Raw genomic sequence first — 17,440 nt, forward strand, 5'->3', positions numbered from 1 at the left:
GGCCCTCACCTGCCAGGTGTCCGAGAGCTCCTGCAGTTGCAGCTTCAGTTCCCGCGCCGAGGCCACGGCCTCGCCCTCCCGTACCTTGAGCGCCTTCAGCTCCTCCTGTAGCCTCGCCACGTTGTTCTCGTCCGGCAGCGAGCTGTTCCTCTGCGGGGAGAGGAGCGGTCAGAGCTCAGCCGAGGTGTGCAGCCACCCGGCCCTTCCTGCAGGACCCATGCCCTGGCCCCCTTTTCCTCTGAGCCCTGCTTTGGGTCTCCAGGCTAGAGGATGCAACCTGGACCCCAGGATGCTCTGGGGGAACTTGGACCAGGCCCAAGAGGAGCAGACTCTGCCTATGCTGCCCCAGCCAAAGAGCCTGGTCTGTAAAATGGGTGTATTAACAGCACCTACTCTGGCAGGGCTGGCCTAGGGCGACATCTAAAACGTGGTACTGCTAATAACAACTAGGCAGGCTGGGTGAGGGCAGGTGCTACCCACCTGGGCATCTGAGATCACCCCCTCTGGGCCCAGACCCTCCCCAGAAGGAGCTGAGAAGACTAGATTTTGACACCCATCTTCTTGGGGACGGACTGAGGGCTGGACTGGGCCCTGTCCTGGCCTCCCAAGAGCTCAGTGATGACAGATTTGTGCTACAGCCCCTTGGACCAAAAGCCAGCTCACTGCCCGAGGTTCTCGCTGACCTTTGTTTAGGTCTGGGAGTCGGGGAGGGTGGCAGATCTCCTGGGCTCACATTTCCCTCTGATGTGGAGGGAGGTGGGAGGGATGCCCAGCTCTGGGCGGGCTGACTGATGGGGATGGAGAGGCTGATGGCCCCACACAAGGCCACGGCAGAGACACCCAACTAGGGAGGGTACCCAAAATAGTGCAGCTTGGAGGTGGAGGGGCATGGCTTCTGCCCATGTGTGAGTGGGTCCTGCTGCCCTCTAGTGGCTGAGGCATCTCCCTTCTCCTGGAGGATCCATGGGAGTTCAGTCAATAGCAAGTCAGTGTGGAAGCAGCTGGGGAGGGACCAGGAGGCCTGGTGCCCCCTGCAGGGCTGCAGGTGGGAGAGGGGGGCCCCTAGTCGGCCCCCTAGGTGGTGTCTCCTCCAGGAGGGGGAGCAGCCCTGATGGGCTTGGGCCTCCGCCTTCCCTCCCCGTCTCTCCATCCTGGAACCTAGGGCCTGAGGGAGACACAACAGGTAGGATGGGCGATCCAGGAAGTCCATGAGGCCACCATGCTGCTGGCCCTGTGCCTGGTACATGAGGGCGAGTGTGCCCCTTGTGGAGTCGTGCTGCTTTGTGTGTGTGTGTGTGTTAGTATACCTCCAGGGCTTGAGAGGGTCTGGGGGTGAGGGGCCCAACTTCCCATCTGCCCAGACCCTGGTATGGAGACCACAGTGGAGGAGGCAGGGGACAAGTGGGCCAGGGAGGTGCCCTGGGTTCCTCGGGGGCTGCCAGGGCAGGGGATCTGACTCCCGGACCTGTCCTGCTGGCCCCCCTGGCCGCCCCTTCTCAGCGAGGGCCTGCTCATGCACCGGCCAAAGCACGTGTGGTACCCTCGCCTTCCTTTCCCCAGAGTTCCCCCCACACCCGCCCAGTCGCACCTTCTCCATGTCTAGAACCTTATCCTGCATCTCCCGCAGGGCGCCCAGAGTCTCCGTCTCCCGCAGCCGTGACTGCTCCAGCTCAGTCTCCAGGTGGGCCACAAAGTCCTCGGTGAGGCGTGGGTTATCCTGGGGGCAGGCAGAGGGCTGGGCTAGGCCCCAGGCTGCAGCGGGAGGTGGGCAGCCTTCCTGCCAGCCTCTGTGGTCCCCAGCCATGCCCCACCCCCTCCACCTCCAGGACCCCTGGGTGGAGAGAGGGTGAGGAGAAACCCTGGATCTGCTTCCGGGGCCTTCTGCCCTCTTGGAGGAGCTGATCTTGACAGGGGCCCTGATGTTCTGTGCCTAGGGGTCCTGGCACTCGTGCAGTCATCCGGGCCCAGCTTCCCTTCCGGGAACACCACACAGCGGGGACCTTCCATGGCCTCAGGATGCCCCCTGAGGGACACCAATGACTGGTTCCCAGGATCGTTGCAGGGAGGGTGGAAGAGCTCTCTGGAGGGCCCCTTCCTGCTGTGCGGTCCTGGCCTAACCACAGGGTGGGGGTTGTCTGGAGGTAGGGCTCAGGGCTCTGGCCCTCCTGCCCCTCTCTCTTTATCGGCCCCATCCTTTCCACCCCCTCACCCCCCACTGCCCACCACATTTCACAATGGTCGAGGATGGGGAAAGAGTTTGCCAAAACCACTTTCTCTCAGTGCCGGGGCTTCTCAGAAGTACCCTAGGGGGCCGCAGGGGTGATGGGTGCCACCTGGGTCCAATGAAGAAGACCTAGCTAGTGGGAGAGGGAAGCCCCTAGGGCTAAGCTGGGTCCGCATTTTGCTGCCCTGGTGGCTTGGCAGGACAGTTCTCAGGGAGGGTGTCCCAGCCATCCCCTCCCCCGGCTGCCACCCCCTTCCCCACTGGCCTCCTGCCTAACCGCCCAGGTCTGCTCGCTGCCTGGGACCTCTGTGGGCCTCGAGGCCCATGGCTGCCAGTGGCTCTCCCTGGGCCCAGATGAGATTGGGGCCTCTTCCAAGCTCTGCCAGGCTGCACCTCCTCCAGGGGCCTCTGGAGACGGTGCTTAAGGGCCTCACTGATGTGTACGGCACCACCCTCCTCTGCCTGCAGCGGCCTACTGCTGCACCCATCCCTGCGCCGGGCCCCAAAGGCTGGAGCGCAGAGGTGGCAGGTGAAGTCTCTCATGCCTGTAAGGGGCCACCGTGCCATGGGTGGCACTAGCCCAGCCTCAGATTTCCCATTGGCCTTGCTGCTTCAGAGCAGGTGGGGCTCCAGCACCGGAAGTCGAGGGGCAGGAGGCGAAGCAGGTGAGAAACGGTGACGTTCTGCCTCCCTGTCCCCAAGAGCAAAGAATCAACTCACGTTCCTCAGTCCAGGCCTAGGTGAGGGGGCCCTCCTCAGCAAATGACCCTTCCTTTTCTCCACCCATTGTTTCTTGAACACCCTATGGTTTCTCCAAATCAGAGACCCCACCTCACTGCCAGGCTCTGCTGGGTTCAGCCCCGGATTGCAGGGCACCAGGGAAGCCTATAGCATCCTCCCCTGCCGCTCCAAGGTGTGTGCTCGGGCATGCATGCTGAGTTTGGGGGCTGCAGCTGCTGGTGGGTCATCACATCAGGAAGGCAGCCTACTGGGTACAGCTGAAGGAACGTTCTGAAGGCCCTCTCTGGGAGAAGTGGACTCTTGACAGTGCTCCAGCCCATGGGCCCTCCCACCACCCATACGGAGCTCATGACCCCACGAAGACTTGGCCAGCCCCCTCCCCTCGTCCTTCCAGCTCAGAAGGCTGGGCACAGACCAGACTCTTTTGAGGGCAAAGTGCTGGGCACTGTAGGAGGGGGGCCTGCTCCCTGATCCCAGCTCCTACCCTGCATGGCTGGCCCCCAGCAAAACCCTGAACCATTTAGAGTCCCCCTGAAAGTTTAGAGCCGCCCTCAAACTGAGTTCCCCTGCCAAGTTTATCATTACTCTCTCTAACCAGAACTTTATTCCGTTTCTTATCCCACCCCTTCCCCCCTCAGGTTGAGGAGTTTCAAAGAAAAGGGGGGATTGAATCTGAGCAGGACCCAGTGGGGCTTCCCCTGAGTTCCACAGAGCAGACTCAAGCAGCAATAGAGTCATAGGACACCAAGTTCCCCCTGAAGGAGTAGACAAAACTATCTGACCCAGATCTTTGAGTCAGTCTGTAGAAACTAAGACCCTTGCTCAGGTGGATGATGGTGACTACATGCTGACCACCAGCACTTAGTCCCCAGACTGGCTGGAACCAGAAGGGTGATGACTGAGATTCCTGAAAGCTCAGCCTGTTACCTCAATGCCAACCAATCAGAAGAAGATCCATGAGCTGATCTCGCAGCCTATGACCCTCTCCCATGAAGCTGCTGAAAAACCCTTGTCTAAAAGCCATGAAGAGTTCAGTTTTTTTGAGCGTGAGCTGCCCGTTTCCCTTGTTTGGTGCCCTGCCATAAATGCTGTACTTTCCTTCACCTGAACCCAGTGTGGGTAGATTGGCCTTGTGCATGTCAGGGGAGTGGACCTGGGTTTCATTTGATAATAGACCAACAGCCCTTCAGATTCTGGGGAGACACCAGGGCTCCTCCAAGGGACCATAGCCCCATCAGTGGAGGGAGAGGTCCCTGCAGGGACAGCCTTGTCCCAGCGGCCCTTGAGGGGCCGGGGAGGCTGACTGCCTTGCTCTCAGTGTGGTAGGCCAGACACCCCACTGGGTGGTGGGAAATAAAAACCACAGGATCCTCTCCTCCCACACCAGTGTGGGGCTGCTTGCTGCGGCGGGGCTGGGGCAGACTGCATTCTGCTCTGGGCTCCCCTGTCCCCAGGAAGGAACAAGATGGCCAGGTGCTGAGGCAGGGGTGATTTGGAGCCAGTTGCTCAAGAGCCCGGCAAGTAGCCTGGTGGGGGCCTGGCCTTGCCCTGGGGGCCCCACCCACCCGGCTGGGTACCTGCTGCTCCTGCAGCTGCCGGATGGTGCTCTGCGCCTTCTGCAGGTCCTCGGCCGCTGAGCTGCACTGCTGCCGCACCACGGCCAGCTCCCGCTTGATGACGTAGTTCTCCTCGGCCTCCTGCGCTCGCGTCACCTGCCCCTGAGCACAGCGAGGACGGGGGTGCCGTGACCCTCTGCTCACACCCCAGGCTCTGCCTTGGGCCCACCTCAGGGGAGGCCCAGAGAGGATGGAGGCGGAGCAGAAGGAAGAGGGGTAAGGCCTCCCACACTCAGAGCCTGGCATGGGGTGCTCCACAGGGCCGGGGGACGTGGGTGGGAGGCAGGCAGGAACAGGACACCAGGAGGAACCTGGAGGGACCCACCCGCCCCGGGGCCCAGGCTCTGGCTCTAAGCCTCTTATTCAGGGCAGATGGCACAGCAGAGGCCGAGCTCTGCTGGTGACCATGGAGGTTGGGGGGTGCAGCCAAGGGACCAGAGGCTCAGGGCTGGCTCCTCAGGGCCAGGCTGGGAGGTGGAATACATCTCTCCCGGGGCCTTCTCCAGCCCCAGACCCTGGGACTTCCAACTGCCTAAGGCTAAGACTTGCCCCCCCCCAGCCTCATCCCCTCACCCCACCCAATTTGGGCCCCGCATTCCAGGCTCGGAGCCACCAGGTGGCAGGCAGAAGCTTCCAGATAAAGCCATTCAAGATAAGGCAGCAGCAGAAGCAGGTGAGTGAGAGATGGCAGGCCTTGCAGGTAGGAGCCGAGAAGAGCATAAGGGGCCGGAAGGGGTGCGTGTGTGCACGCGCGCGTCGTGTGCATGGTGCGCGCACGCGTGTGTGTGTGTTGGGGGGAGTCTCAGCCGTGCGCACACCAGGGCCTGTCGCTGATGCACCCTCAGGGTCCTGGAGCCCTCCTGGGTCCCCACCTTTGTCCCCTGGAGGGAGGAAACTCTCTGTGCGTGTGCGCGTTCATACGCCACACGCACACCCCCGCCCCCGAGGGAAGCCTCTGTCTCCCCTGAGAAGCGGTCCCCAGCCGCCCCCATGCGCAGCGCCAGGCCGGCCCCCCTCGCCCCGGCCAGGGGAGAGGCGGCCCGGTGGTTGTGTGCGGACCGGGAAGGAGTGGGAGAGGGAGAGCTACGGTACCTGGATTAACCTATCAGCCAGAGCAGCGCTCTCCTACCCGGCGGAGGGGTTCCGAGCGACAGGGGGAGGAGGCAGAGCGGAAGGCGCGGGGACAGGAGAGGGGGAGAGACAGACAAGAACCACTCGTCACTAATGCAGTGGACTATCTCTAGAAGCGGGGAGAGAGGAGTGAGACCGGAGAACCAGAGAACCAGCAGGAGAGGACCCGGAGGAAGACCAAAGCCAGAGCCAGCTCCGTCCTGAAGAGGGATCTGTGTGAGCAGGCAGGGCAGTGCCACCCCGCTGCGGGCCACCGGGCTGGGGCCCCGCTGGGAAGAAATGCATTGGCCTCCTTTCCTGGGAGGGTGATGGGGGGACGGAGGTGGCAGCACTGGGCCGGGTGAATGCATTTTAATTGGGAGGCAGAACAAGAATGGAGGCTTTGGGGCAAGAGCAACAAATTCCACCTACTCCCTGTGGTCAGTGGAGGGTCAAGTGTGAGAATGAGGGGTGAGCTGGAAGTGGGCCCCTTCATTTCTATTCCAATCTTTAAAAACAGGTTGGAGGCTAGTGTCGAGGCTATGGGACCCCCTCCATGGTGCTGGTAGCAAGGCCACCCCTTCCTTCTCCACCTTTCTTTGGAGGATGAATTACATTTCCAGGGCACCTACTTCCCGTACCCAGGCAGCCTGGTGTTTGCAGTTAGTGGGGTTATAACTCAACCTTCACCCCCAAGCAAAGTTTCCCCATGGCCCCCAATTTATATGGCTGCCCAAATCAAAGTGGGGCTTGTGGCGGGATTTACACTGGGCTCCTCAGAGCCCGCCAGGTCAGGGCGGGGCCGGCACAGAGACGGGGGAGTGGGGGCAGATGGCTGACTGGCCCTCTTGCTGCTGGGTCCTGCCTGGGGCTCGGAGGGTTCGTGTCACAGGCTGGTGGCCATACCCCTCACCTTCTCCAAGGTCTCAATCCGCTGCTTCAGGAGCCGGTTCTCTGTCCGAAGCCTCTACGGGGTTGTGGGGAGAGGGGAGAGCATGTCAGAGCCAGCCTCCTGCTCCAGTACACAGTGAGGTTTGTCCCCTCAAGGCCAGGCGCCCTCCAGGCAGGAGGCGTCTAAAGTTCTGGGTGAGTGATTGCAGAAGACAGTCAAGGCCAATTCCGTTCAGAGTGGCCCACTAGATTAGATATATTTATGTTTTCAAAACAAACCTTGGTTCATTAAAAAATAATATGATCACTGTTGTGGATGTGAATGGTGTGCTGGGGGCTGGGTGGTCAGCTCCCGTGCCCCCCTCCGATGTGTCTACCCCAGGGTTAAGCCTGTCAAAGGCCAACCTCACATGACGCCTACCAGGGGGCAAAGGACCCTGGGTTTGGAGGGAGGCTGCTATCAGATGGCCCCCACCCCTAACTACTTCCCTTTGAGCCCCAGGGTTAAATTCTCAGAGGACAAACTCCTCTCTGAGTCTGAGTCCGGCGGGAGGGAGCCTTGCTGAACAGGCGCGCTCCCGTCAGCTGGACAGCTACATTTCTGCAAGCCACTGAGAGCCAGCTGTACCCAGCAGTTGTCACTCCCCACTCAGGAGTTCTGGAGATGCTCTCCCCTGCTCCCACCCTCCCTCCTGTGCTGGTGGTTCTGGTTAGATATCTGTGGTTTTCGGTTCCCCTGCAGCCTTTTGGGGAGCAGGGGAGGTTGACATATGCCTTGTACCTAGTTTCTACCGAAGTACCCCTTAAGAAGTAGGTACAGAAATGGTTTTCATCAGCAGATTAGTGAGGGGCCTGCTTCCCTGTGGATCACAAAGAACATTGCCTAGTTTCTTCCGGGGAGAAAAAGGTGATGGAAACACCCGGAACATTCCCAGCAAGCAGCTGTGGTCAGAGATAATCGCAGACTTGGTGGATGGTCACTGACTCATGGTGGAGTCAGTGGGAGGGGAAACTTGAGGGAGAGGAAACTAGCTGGAATCAGGCAGTGTTTGGCCTGAGCCTCCCAGCTCACTGGGGTCAGAGCTGTTTCAGGCCCCGGTCTCTGTTCCTCATCGGGACCCAGGACCAGAGTCCTGCCCCCTGCCCCCTGGATTGCCCTGCCCCCTTTCTGGCCTCAGGGCATTGAGGCACAAGCACAGCCATCCTTGGAGGAGCTGGATGTGCCGACCAACAGCTCTCCTGTCTCCTCTCACTCTAAAGGGAAAGTGAGAGCAAGTGAACAAGGACCATGGGGTGGGGGGGCTAATCACATTATTTAAAATACTAATACTAATCACATTATTAAAATTTTTTTTCTTCTGTATCTTTGAGTCTTGACATCCTGCAGCTTTGCTAATCCTGGAGAGACTGCCCCTCCCAGGGTTAGTTAATTCCTAGGGATGGTAAACGACCTGCCTGCTAGTTTGCCTTCCACATGCAAACCAGCCAATCCAGAGCCCAGGCCCCTATCACCTCCCTTATCTGACACTCACACACCAAGCCAAAATTTCCCCTGCCCTGTTGTCCCAGGGCAACTAGGAACCACTTCTATAGCTCAGAGCCCCTGAAATTATTCAAATGAGCCAATCTCAAACGTGCTCAAACTACCTACCTCACCCTACCCTGCCTTACCCCTCCTTTCCTGTGGGAATCACAGTAAAGACTCTCACCCATGCTTTGCTCTTCACTCTTTCTGCCTCCTGACGCACCCTCGTACCTCCCTGTGTGGCCCTGTGTGCAGTGGTGTGCCCCCTCCCCTTGGGAACTGTGAGTAATAAACTCTTCTTTCAAAGGCAGTCTTCTCTGTGTCCGTCACAATCACCATGCCTGATTAAAACAAATCCCAGGTACATTTTAAAATAAGCTAAAGGTGAAAGCAAAGGGCAGGGCCAGGGGAGAAAGCATCTGCCCTGCCCTTGGGCACCCAGGCTCCTCTCCGGGGAAACTTCCAGGCTGGGCAGGTGGTCTCCGGGTCTGCTGTGTCCCTGCTTACTGCTGAGCCCTTGTGGTCAGCAGGTGGGAGCAGGCCCTTGTCCGTGCGTGAGTAAGGCACGCGTACGTGTTTGGACTGGTGCCTCAGTGAAGCTGCCATTCTTGACAAAGGGAATGGCTTAAAAGTTTAGGGCACAAAATTATTTCTGGAAAACCTACAAAGAGGGTCCAGACAATGATGCCCTCTTTCCCCACTCAGGTACAGGGGGCAGGTGACCTGGATTCTAACCTAGGTTTCTAGAGGAAGTAAGGATGATGATGATGGTGGTGGTTAATAATAATAGTAGTAGTAGTAATAATAATAATTTGACCAGAGAGCAAGTGTCATCCCCATTTTGCAGAAGGGGCACTGAGGCTCAGAGAGGTGAATTCACCTTCCTGGCAGGTCACACAGCTGGTCTGTAGCAGAGCTGGGGTCTGTGGGACTCCAGTCCCAGCCACTGTGGGACTCTGTCCCTGAAGAGGACAGAGCCAGGCTGTGTTGAGGTTTGTGTTTGTGTCTGTCCCCCAACCCCTACTGGACTAGGGGCCCTCAGTCTCTGCTGTGACTCTGGCACACAGTAGGTGCTCAATAAATGAATGTTGAGTCAATAACCAAAACCATGGCTGGAGGGATGAGAGCAGGAGGAGGACTGGATTCAGAGGCTCTGCAACCTCAGGAGACTTTGTGATGTGTAAGAAATGTCTATTTGGTTGTTGTTGTGGTCCTGGCACAGAGCTCCTAAAACCCTGGGCATTTCCTCAGTGAGAAGAGGAATAAAGGTGTCTTTTGTTACCTCGGTGAGGTGGCTTTTGGAAAGCCCCCAAGTCACCTCAGGAAGGGGCTGGTTGCCAGGTGACGCAATCTTGTGATTAGAGGGTTGGAACCACCGGGGAAGGGCGAGGGCTGGAGGCTGACTCGCTGCCTGCCCCGGGGACCTGTCCTTAGTGCTGGGGCACACCCTGGCTCACACAGGGCCTGGAGGTGAGTGAACACCCCCCCCCCACCAACCTAAGCATCGCGGTGTGCAGCCCGCTCAGGGAAGGGCTGCCCTCTAGTGGCCGCTGAGGGGCTCCTGAGGGCACTGCGTCTGGTCCGGTCCTGGACTCACCTTGATCTCTATCTGCTCCTCCATCTCCTTGCTCTTCATGGCCGCATACTCCTTCTCCAACCTGCAGGGGGAGGGTGGATGTGCTCACTGTCCCATCCTCAGGGACCCCTTCTACTAGCACCCCGGCTGCCTGGTACTGACCTCTTCATCTTCTTGGGGTTGTACTTGACCTGGTAAGCCTTGAGGATCAGCTTGTCCGGGCAGCTGTCGAACTGATGGGGGATCACCCTCTGGAAGTACTGTGGGGACACAGACGGTCACCGACACACAGGCCTGGGCCACCTAGGGCCACTTGAACCCCCACTGCACCCTCCTTCCTGGGAGGAGGGTCTGCTCAGGGTGTCACCATGACCTCAGTGCAGGGCCTACCTGCTATGGGCGCTCAGCCTGCTCAGGACAGCGGGCTTTGGGAGCTCCTGAGGGCGAAGGCCAGGGGTGGGGCGGGGGGTGGGGTCTGAGCACAGGGGGCCTTCAGGAGGGAGACATGCTGCTGCCCCAGGGCAGTGAGAGGAGGCAGAAGAAGCTGAAGGATCAGGGTGGTGGAGAGGAAGTTGGAGGGAAGACCCCTCTGTGGTCTGCCTGCTTGCCAGTGGCCCCTGGAGCCTCCGCAAAGAGTTAAGTGCAAGCTGCCAGTGGACACAGCTTGTGGCAGCTCGGGGCCAGGCTGGCTCCTGCTCCCCAGCCCAGCTGGCCCCCTCTGGCAGCTGCGGACAATGGATGCCCGTGTTCGTGGACACAACCATGGCCTTTGTGCATTCTTCCCTGAAGCACCAGCTGGAGGACGCTGGGAGGGGGCAGGGGCCTGCATGATGGGGACATGGCGGTGAGAAGCAGGCTGGCCTCCTCTCGGCAGGCAGGGCAGCTGAAGCAGGCCGGGGCGGGGCAGGGCCAGAGACTGTCCCAGACCCCTCACTCCCTCCTGTGCCCTCGCCCCGCCTGGCTGCTGGGGCTGAAACCACACCCAAGGCCTCCTGGTTTGCTTAGTATTACTGTTTGCCACATTAGGCTCTGGGGGACCCAGAGCTGGGAGTAGGGGAGGGGCACCTCCCAGAGCTCGGCCTGGGCCTTCCTCTCTCCCGCTGCAGGCTGCTGGCCCTGGACTGTATCTGGCAGAGCCTGAGGCTCCTCGGGGCCCACGCTGGTCCTCTATGGAGACCTCAGGGTGGGGAGGAGCAGAGGTGATGGGAAAGGATCAGGGTGCTCAGGAACTCCAGGGTGTCCCCATCTCTCAGGATGCTCCACCTGCCCAGGTGCCCCCGCTGGGGGCATGCCCACCTGCCCTGGCCCTCCTGGCCCACCTGGGACATCCCCTCCATGTCCAGCTGCATCAGCTCCGTCTGGTTCACCTGCAGGAGGGCGAGGCCCACCCGGAACACGATCTCCAGACCCTGCAAAGGCAGCGGCAGGGGCAATGCATCTCTGGTCCTACGCTCCCAGGGAGTCCTCTGACCTTTCCCAGAGCTCCCGCCCATCCTCGGCCTGGGCCTGGTCCTGAATCATTCCCAGTGAGGATGTTGATCACCCTATCCAGAGCGGCCAGGAGAGGGAGGGTGGTGTCCTCACCTCGTACATGAAGATGTCAAAGATACGGGTAGCAACGGGCAGCGGGAATGTGGTCAGGAAGAGCGTGAGGAACCAGGAGGAGGCGTACATGGACGTGTGGAAGCTCTGGGAGCGGAAGTGGGTGTTCAGGTCCGGGAGCTGCTCCTGGGGGTTGGGGAGGAGGCCAGGCACTGTGAGGAGGGCGCTGGGTGCAGCTGTCAGCACTGCTATCTAGAAGTGCTGGGCCTCAGTGCCCATACATCTGGGAGCCTTCCCTGATCTGCCCTGGGCAGCCCTTGGCTCCCTTCCTTGGTGTGTCCTCAGCACTGTGTCTGGGTGGGGCAAGAGCACCCCAGAGCTCTGAGTAGCACAAGGTGGGGACACAGGCAGGGGTGGCAGGAGTAGCAGCAGCTTGTGGGTGCTGGGTGCCCACCCAGGGCAGGCACTGGCCCAGCTGCTCCTGGGATCCTCACCACTTCTCCGAGAGTGAGCTTCTGAGGCTTCGGGGGGTTATGTAACTCCCCAAGGTCACCCAGGGGGCAACAGGGAAGGGTGGTGTGAGCCATCGCCTCTGTGTCCACTCCTAGCACCCCTCCCCTACAGCGCTTTGTGCCCAAAGTGCTCAAAGGATGCTCAAGGCTGGGGCTTCCGACACTGGGAAGTGACAGAAACTGGGGAAACTAAGGCTAGAGAAGGCGTTAGGACCTCCTGGATGTCCTTCACTGAGCAATGGACACTCAGGCTGTCCCCCTGCCCACCCTGGGCTTCCTCCTGGACTTAGGGACGCTCTGGTGGCATCTGGCTACTTCACCATGGGAGCGCCGGGTTACCCAGCCCACTGTGCAATCGCTTCTTCTCTGGGGGCCCGGGCCCCTTGCCTGCCAGCACTACCGGTTACCACGACCAACAGCACCTCCACGTCCTCTAGGCCTGAGGAGGGGGGCCTTCACCACCAGGCACACCCTGCCCACTGTGGTGCAGAGCTGCACAGCCCCACCTGCAACTGGCTTCCAGAACAGGTGTGTGTGTATGTGGTGCGCGTGCGTGTGCATGTGTGTGTGTTGTGCATGTACACCAGCTCTGTCTGCCAGCCAGGAGCTGGCCCTGCGGGGGCTGCTATTTATAAACAGGCGGCTGCGGCTCTCCAGTAATCAGCAAAGACAGGCAGACAACACTTTCCCTCCTTCTCCACCCCGGGGAGCAGACAGGAGGGGACCGTGGGTGTGTCTGAGCCATCCCAACCGCTCCATCCCGGCCCTCGTGGCTCTGGGATGCCCGCGCTCTCTGGAGCCCCCGCTGTAAGGGGCTGGCCCCTGCCCAGTCCCTCAGAGCATCCTTCCCACAGTGCTATACTGCCCAGGGGACTAGAGCCCCTTTCTGAGCTGGAACGCCTGGATGTGACTGCTCAGGCCTGGAATTTTCAGAGACTTGCTGGGATGGCTGAGGTGAGCACCCATGGGTGCGAGCTGGCTGAGAGGAGTGGGTGGGTGCCAGCTGCCCCTGCCCCCGCTCACCTGTAGCATGTACTCAAACTGGTAGATGCAGAGCCCCAGCTCGGCCATGCTGGGCTTGAAGAGCTCCCGCAGGCGGTACTCCTGCATCAGCCGCACGAACACACAGAAGGCCTCCTCCTCGGGCATCTAGGGGTGGGGGTGGGGGGTGTCTGTGAGCAGGAGTGGGGTGGGAGGGGGCACCTGCTTTTCTTCTTACGGTTTCTCCTCTTTCTGTTCCATTTACTTTTACTGAACATGGACAGTGCCGGGCTGCCTGGAGCCCCTCATCAAACCTCTGGTAAATACTGTCCCCTTGCTTTACTGATAGGAACCCTCCCCAGGCTGAAGTCGCCTGTGGAAGGCTGCCTGGCAGGTAAGAGTGGAGCTGGGACTTGAACCCAGGTCTGGCCGCCTCCAGAGCCCACAGTGCAGACATCCTCCAGTGCACTCCCAGCCGTCTCTGTTCTCCCGCTCCTAAGCCTGCTGGATTCTCTGGAGGAGACGCCCAGCCCCACAGACACCACACTGGCTGACCTAAGCCTCCCACCTGAGACTCTGGAGGGGTCCAACCCCGGGAGGTGACTGAGTAGGTCAGTCTGCACCTCCAAGCCTGGGACAGGACAGGCGTCCGGCCCTCTCTGCTCACCCACTGGGGGCTTGGCTGGGGACTATCAGAGGTCATGGGTGGATGGAGAGGGAGGCTCTGACCCTTCTGTCCACCTTCTGGGGGAGAGCCAGGATGGGCTGTGCCCTCCAAGAGCCTGGCCCCGGGCCACCTACCTGCATGAGGAGCAGGCCCACGATGAAGGCGCTGCCCTGGCAGTAGCCCACCTCCCGGTCCACCAGGGAGTACGCCTGCCGGGGAACACATGCGTGTCAGGGCAGGGTCCTGCCGGGCCCGGTGACAGCAGGCTGCCGGGGGTGGGCAGCACTTCTCTGTGCAGGGCTGGGGGGCGTCACCTTCATGACATTGAAGAGGACCTCCTGGCCCAGGCTGTCCTGGCCCTTGAAGAACTCGTGCTCCGGGTAGGTGCGGGCGATGTCCCTGCGGATCAGCTTCTCGCACGGTGAGGACATCTTGAGCAGCTCCGAGTACTGGTTCTTGACTGGCATGTCGGTGGCGCTGCACAGTAGCTGCCACACGATGGCCCGGAAGTGGTGCGGGATGCCTTTGCGGATCAGCTCCTGGAGACAGGGTGGCGGGGGGGAGTGGGAGGCTGGGCTGGACCCCATCCCAGCACCGCCTCCCCACAGCCACCAGGCCTGGCCTCTGAGGTCTGGCTTGCCCGCGCCTTGCCTGTAGCCCAGAGCTCAGCTGAGCCACCACACTGCAGACGGAGTCCACAATGAGGATATGCCACCCCAATCCAAGGTGGAACACGGTGGGCAGAGAGCAAATGGGTGCCTGGGACGCCAGCGCCTCCCCACATTCCCTCCTCTCACCCTGCCCTGGCCAGGCGTCCTCAAAGTGCCTGCGCACCTCCACTCCAGCCCCCGTGCTCTCGCTGGGGCCCCTGGCAGACCCTGCCCCCCAGCCCCACCGCCCCCGCCACCTTGAGCAGCTTCTCCTTCCTGCGTCGCCACTCCTCCCACTCATTGGCGATCCGGCCCCACAAGATCCATGTGTCCTCCTCCAGGTGGCTCAGGTTGGAGGAGGCCGAGGAGCTGGACACCAGTGAGGAGCCGCTGTTCCGCCGGGAGCCATTCATGGAACGCATGGACTTGGAGTCGGCTTCCAGGAGCCTGGGCAGGCAGGGTCAGTGGAGGCAGCTGGGCTGCAGGCGCCTCCCACGCCGGCTCCTGGCCCTTCCTCTGGGACCCCAGGGATTGGGTCTCAGTGGTTCTTCCCCTATGGCACTTGCTGAGTGACCTCGGCCCATGCCCTAACCTCTCTGAGCCATGGTCCTGATCCCTGGACCCCTGGAGAGGCTACCATTCCCGTGTCTCGTTCTGTGGCCAGCACTGGGCTGAGAAGCATGTGGATTAGCTCATTTAATCTCGTACCAACCCTGTGGGGCAGATTTTGTTCAGGTCTATGTTTACAGACAAGTTGCAGAGAAGGTAAAGCTGGCTGGGGGCACCAGCCAGCAAGGGCCTGTACTGACCATGTTTCCGGTGCACTGACATCTGGGAGATGTCCCTGACCTGGAGACAGCTAAGGACTCACCTGCCAGTGAGCCCTTCACGTGCAAACCAACCAATCCAGCACCCACAAACCAACCACCTCTGTTATCAGGCTCTTGCATTCAGGCCACTGTCCCTCAGCCTCAGTCACCTCAGGGCCAGGCGCTCGACAAATAGGCCCAGCCCCTATGCCCTGAGCTTGCTGAAATGATTCAAACTAGCCAGCCCTAAGCCCGATTACATTGCCTCACCATTCCTTCTTGCAGAAACTGCAATAAAGGCTCTCGCCCACATTTTTCTCATCCCCTCTGCCTCCTGACGGACACTGGTGCTTCCCCGTGTGGCCCCACCTGGTGTGCTGTGCCCCTCCTCTTGGGACCTGTGAGTAATAAACTGTCTTTCCAATGGCAGTGAACTCACCAAACCTGAGTAATAATACCACCTACACTTTAAAACAGGGGGAGGGCCGGGGAGAAAGGTGAGAAGGCCCAACCCCAGTCAGAGTCCTTATTTCTCCCTCCAACAAGGGCTAGATAAGTGAAGGCCAGACTCACTTGGCCTCACTTGGTACCTCAGGCTCCTCATCTGTTGGCAGGATGACAGGAGACATCCTTGTCAAGCCACTGATGGGAGGTGTTACTCTGCCCAGGGCTGGGCCTAGCTCTGAGTGTGAGGGGACAACTAGGAACTTGTTTGGGGCCCAGGCTGCACCCCAAGACCTCTCCCCATCCCTCGGGTCCCAACTTACCGGTTCTGCTCCTCGAGCTTGGCCAACAGCTCCAGCTCATCGGGGCTGAGGTTCTCAGAGTCGGAGGTGGGGGAGCAGGTGGGGGCCGACAGGGCCTCCTGGGACGAGGAGTCCGGGCTCAGGGTGGGACTCGCCATGGTGGGCAGGCTCATCAGCCGCGAGCAGGGTCAGGTCACAGCTGCATCTGGGGGCCAGAGATGTGTGTGGTCAGAACTGGGTGGCTGGCTCCTCTGGCTCTGGACCAACTGAGTCTGCTGCTCACCTGGACACTTCCTCACCCCGGGCTTCCCATCTCTGGTCTGCTGACCTGGTGCACCCCTCGTCCCCACACACCCTAGCCCAGCTGATGGCCTTGCTGGCTCCTTCTGTTCCGGATGCTGGCTACTGGGATCCCTGCCTTTGCAGTCCAGATGCCTGGATGGAGACAGGGGGCCATGGCCAGGCCTGAGCTGTCCTGCTGTCCCTGCCAAGCCTCAACTTGACACCCCTGAGTCTTCAACAGGGCCAGGGGCCAAGGCTCCCCCAACTCAGGGCCTCTGCTGGGACCCAGAAGTGCAGGTACCCCTGTTTTGGTGGCCCTTCCTGACAGCCTTGGTCCCTGTCCCTGGCTGTGGCCTTCCCTGGAGCCCTGCCTCAGCATCGGACCTTCCCTGTCTCATCAACCAAAGTGGGCTGCTGGCACAGCCAGAAGCAATTATTCTCTGCTGTTAATTGTCTGGTGCTGCCAATGGCCTTGGGCTGGGAAGCCAACGTGTCAGAGTGTTGGGAATCTGTGCTCTGGTGGCCGTAGGCCCATCTCTCTATTTCTCCTGGGGATGGTCTGGCCCCACCCTCCTGGGGGCTTTGGGGGCACTAGCCTCCCCACTTCTGCCAGCCGCAGGAGAGGCAGCTCAGCACTACACCAAAAGCAAGGGCTCTGGACTCAAATGGACCAGTGTCTGAACCATGGCTCCCCTTGGACCCCACCTGACCTGGCTCTGACTGCTCAGCCACAGAGGGGCCCTCACCCAGTTCCTGGAAAGGGGGCATCTGGTCCCTTAGGCAGCAGGAGGACAGTCACAGGATCAGCGCAGACCTTTTCTCACCTGCCTAGCACCCTCAGGTCGATGGGCACCTTCCCACAGCCTAAGTTCAGCCCCCAACCAACACCTGAGGGCCCACATGTTGGCTGGACTTGCCCTGGCCATGCACTTGGTTCTAGTCTCCTTCCCCTGTGCTGCCCTGTCATGGGAGGAAGGGGGGTGTTTTTCTTTCACCTTGTGGGGGGCCTTCTACCCCAGGACCCTGTGGCTCCCCAGGGCTGGCCCTGAGCCCCTGGCCTCTGAGGGCTCCCCGAGTTTGTTGGGCACCAAAGGCTCTGGCTCTTGGTGAATGGTACAAATTCTAGGCAATGGCTCCCATCAGAAACAGAAGACCTCTTCCTCCCATTGCCCAGCTGGCAGGGGACCACCTGCCCCAAATACCAAGCCAGGAGTTAATCATTCCTGAGAGAGGGGCGGCTCCGGGATCTCCTGCAGAGTCAAAGTCTGCGGGTGGCCCGGGGCAGAGACGGGCTGTGGACAAGAAGCGCTGAATTGGAGGGATCTGTCTGGGCAGGGAGGGGCTGGGAAGGCAGCGGGGCTTTCCCAGCTTCAGAGCTGGGAGACGGGGAGGAGGTGGTGGAGGCTCATCAGCACAGCTGGATTTGGGAAGTAGCAGGGGCCTCAGAGAAAAAGACCACACATGGCTGGGGCTGGGGCCCACTGTCTCCTTGCTGAGCCCAGGGGACTTCAGAAGTGTGTTGCCTCCCCATCCCCTCCCCACAAAGAGCACAAGAGAATGGTTCAGCT

General features: G+C 60.4%; 1 protein-coding gene and 1 long non-coding RNA gene across 5 annotated transcripts in view; one reads left to right on the top strand and one right to left on the bottom strand.

Moving 5' to 3' along the window:
* Window positions 1-17,440, bottom strand: part of EVI5L (ecotropic viral integration site 5 like) — a 31,728-nt gene that overhangs the window by 5,194 nt on the left and 9,094 nt on the right. For 2 of the 4 annotated variants that reach the window (XM_074350888.1, XM_074350886.1), the window contains exons 2-15: window positions 15,612-15,795; window positions 14,293-14,482; window positions 13,700-13,924; window positions 13,520-13,594; window positions 12,761-12,886; window positions 11,268-11,411; window positions 11,003-11,092; window positions 9,846-9,943; window positions 9,705-9,765; window positions 6,605-6,658; window positions 5,674-5,706; window positions 4,543-4,683; window positions 1,589-1,717; window positions 10-150 (exon numbers count right to left, since the gene is read on the bottom strand). In XM_074350888.1, the coding sequence (XP_074206989.1) occupies window positions 10-150; window positions 1,589-1,717; window positions 4,543-4,683; window positions 5,674-5,706; window positions 6,605-6,658; window positions 9,705-9,765; window positions 9,846-9,943; window positions 11,003-11,092; window positions 11,268-11,411; window positions 12,761-12,886; window positions 13,520-13,594; window positions 13,700-13,924; window positions 14,293-14,482; window positions 15,612-15,763 (1,659 nt within the window). In that variant the 5' untranslated portion in view covers window positions 15,764-15,795. Of the gene's footprint in view, window positions 1-9; window positions 151-1,588; window positions 1,718-4,542; window positions 4,684-5,673; window positions 5,707-6,604; window positions 6,659-9,704; window positions 9,766-9,845; window positions 9,944-11,002; window positions 11,093-11,267; window positions 11,412-12,760; window positions 12,887-13,519; window positions 13,595-13,699; window positions 13,925-14,292; window positions 14,552-15,611; window positions 15,796-17,440 lie in introns of all 4 variants that reach the window. The other 2 variants (XM_074350889.1, XM_074350887.1) reach the window with 2 other exon arrangements.
* Window positions 146-6,887, top strand: LOC141574677 (uncharacterized). The gene is made up of 4 exons (XR_012501659.1): window positions 146-1,681; window positions 1,935-4,797; window positions 5,183-5,254; window positions 5,826-6,887. It is a non-coding gene; the product is annotated as an uncharacterized LOC141574677 (long non-coding RNA).

Source organism: Camelus bactrianus, chromosome 22, assembly GCF_048773025.1.
Source record: "Camelus bactrianus isolate YW-2024 breed Bactrian camel chromosome 22, ASM4877302v1, whole genome shotgun sequence".
Lineage (NCBI taxonomy): Eukaryota > Metazoa > Chordata > Mammalia > Artiodactyla > Camelidae > Camelus > Camelus bactrianus.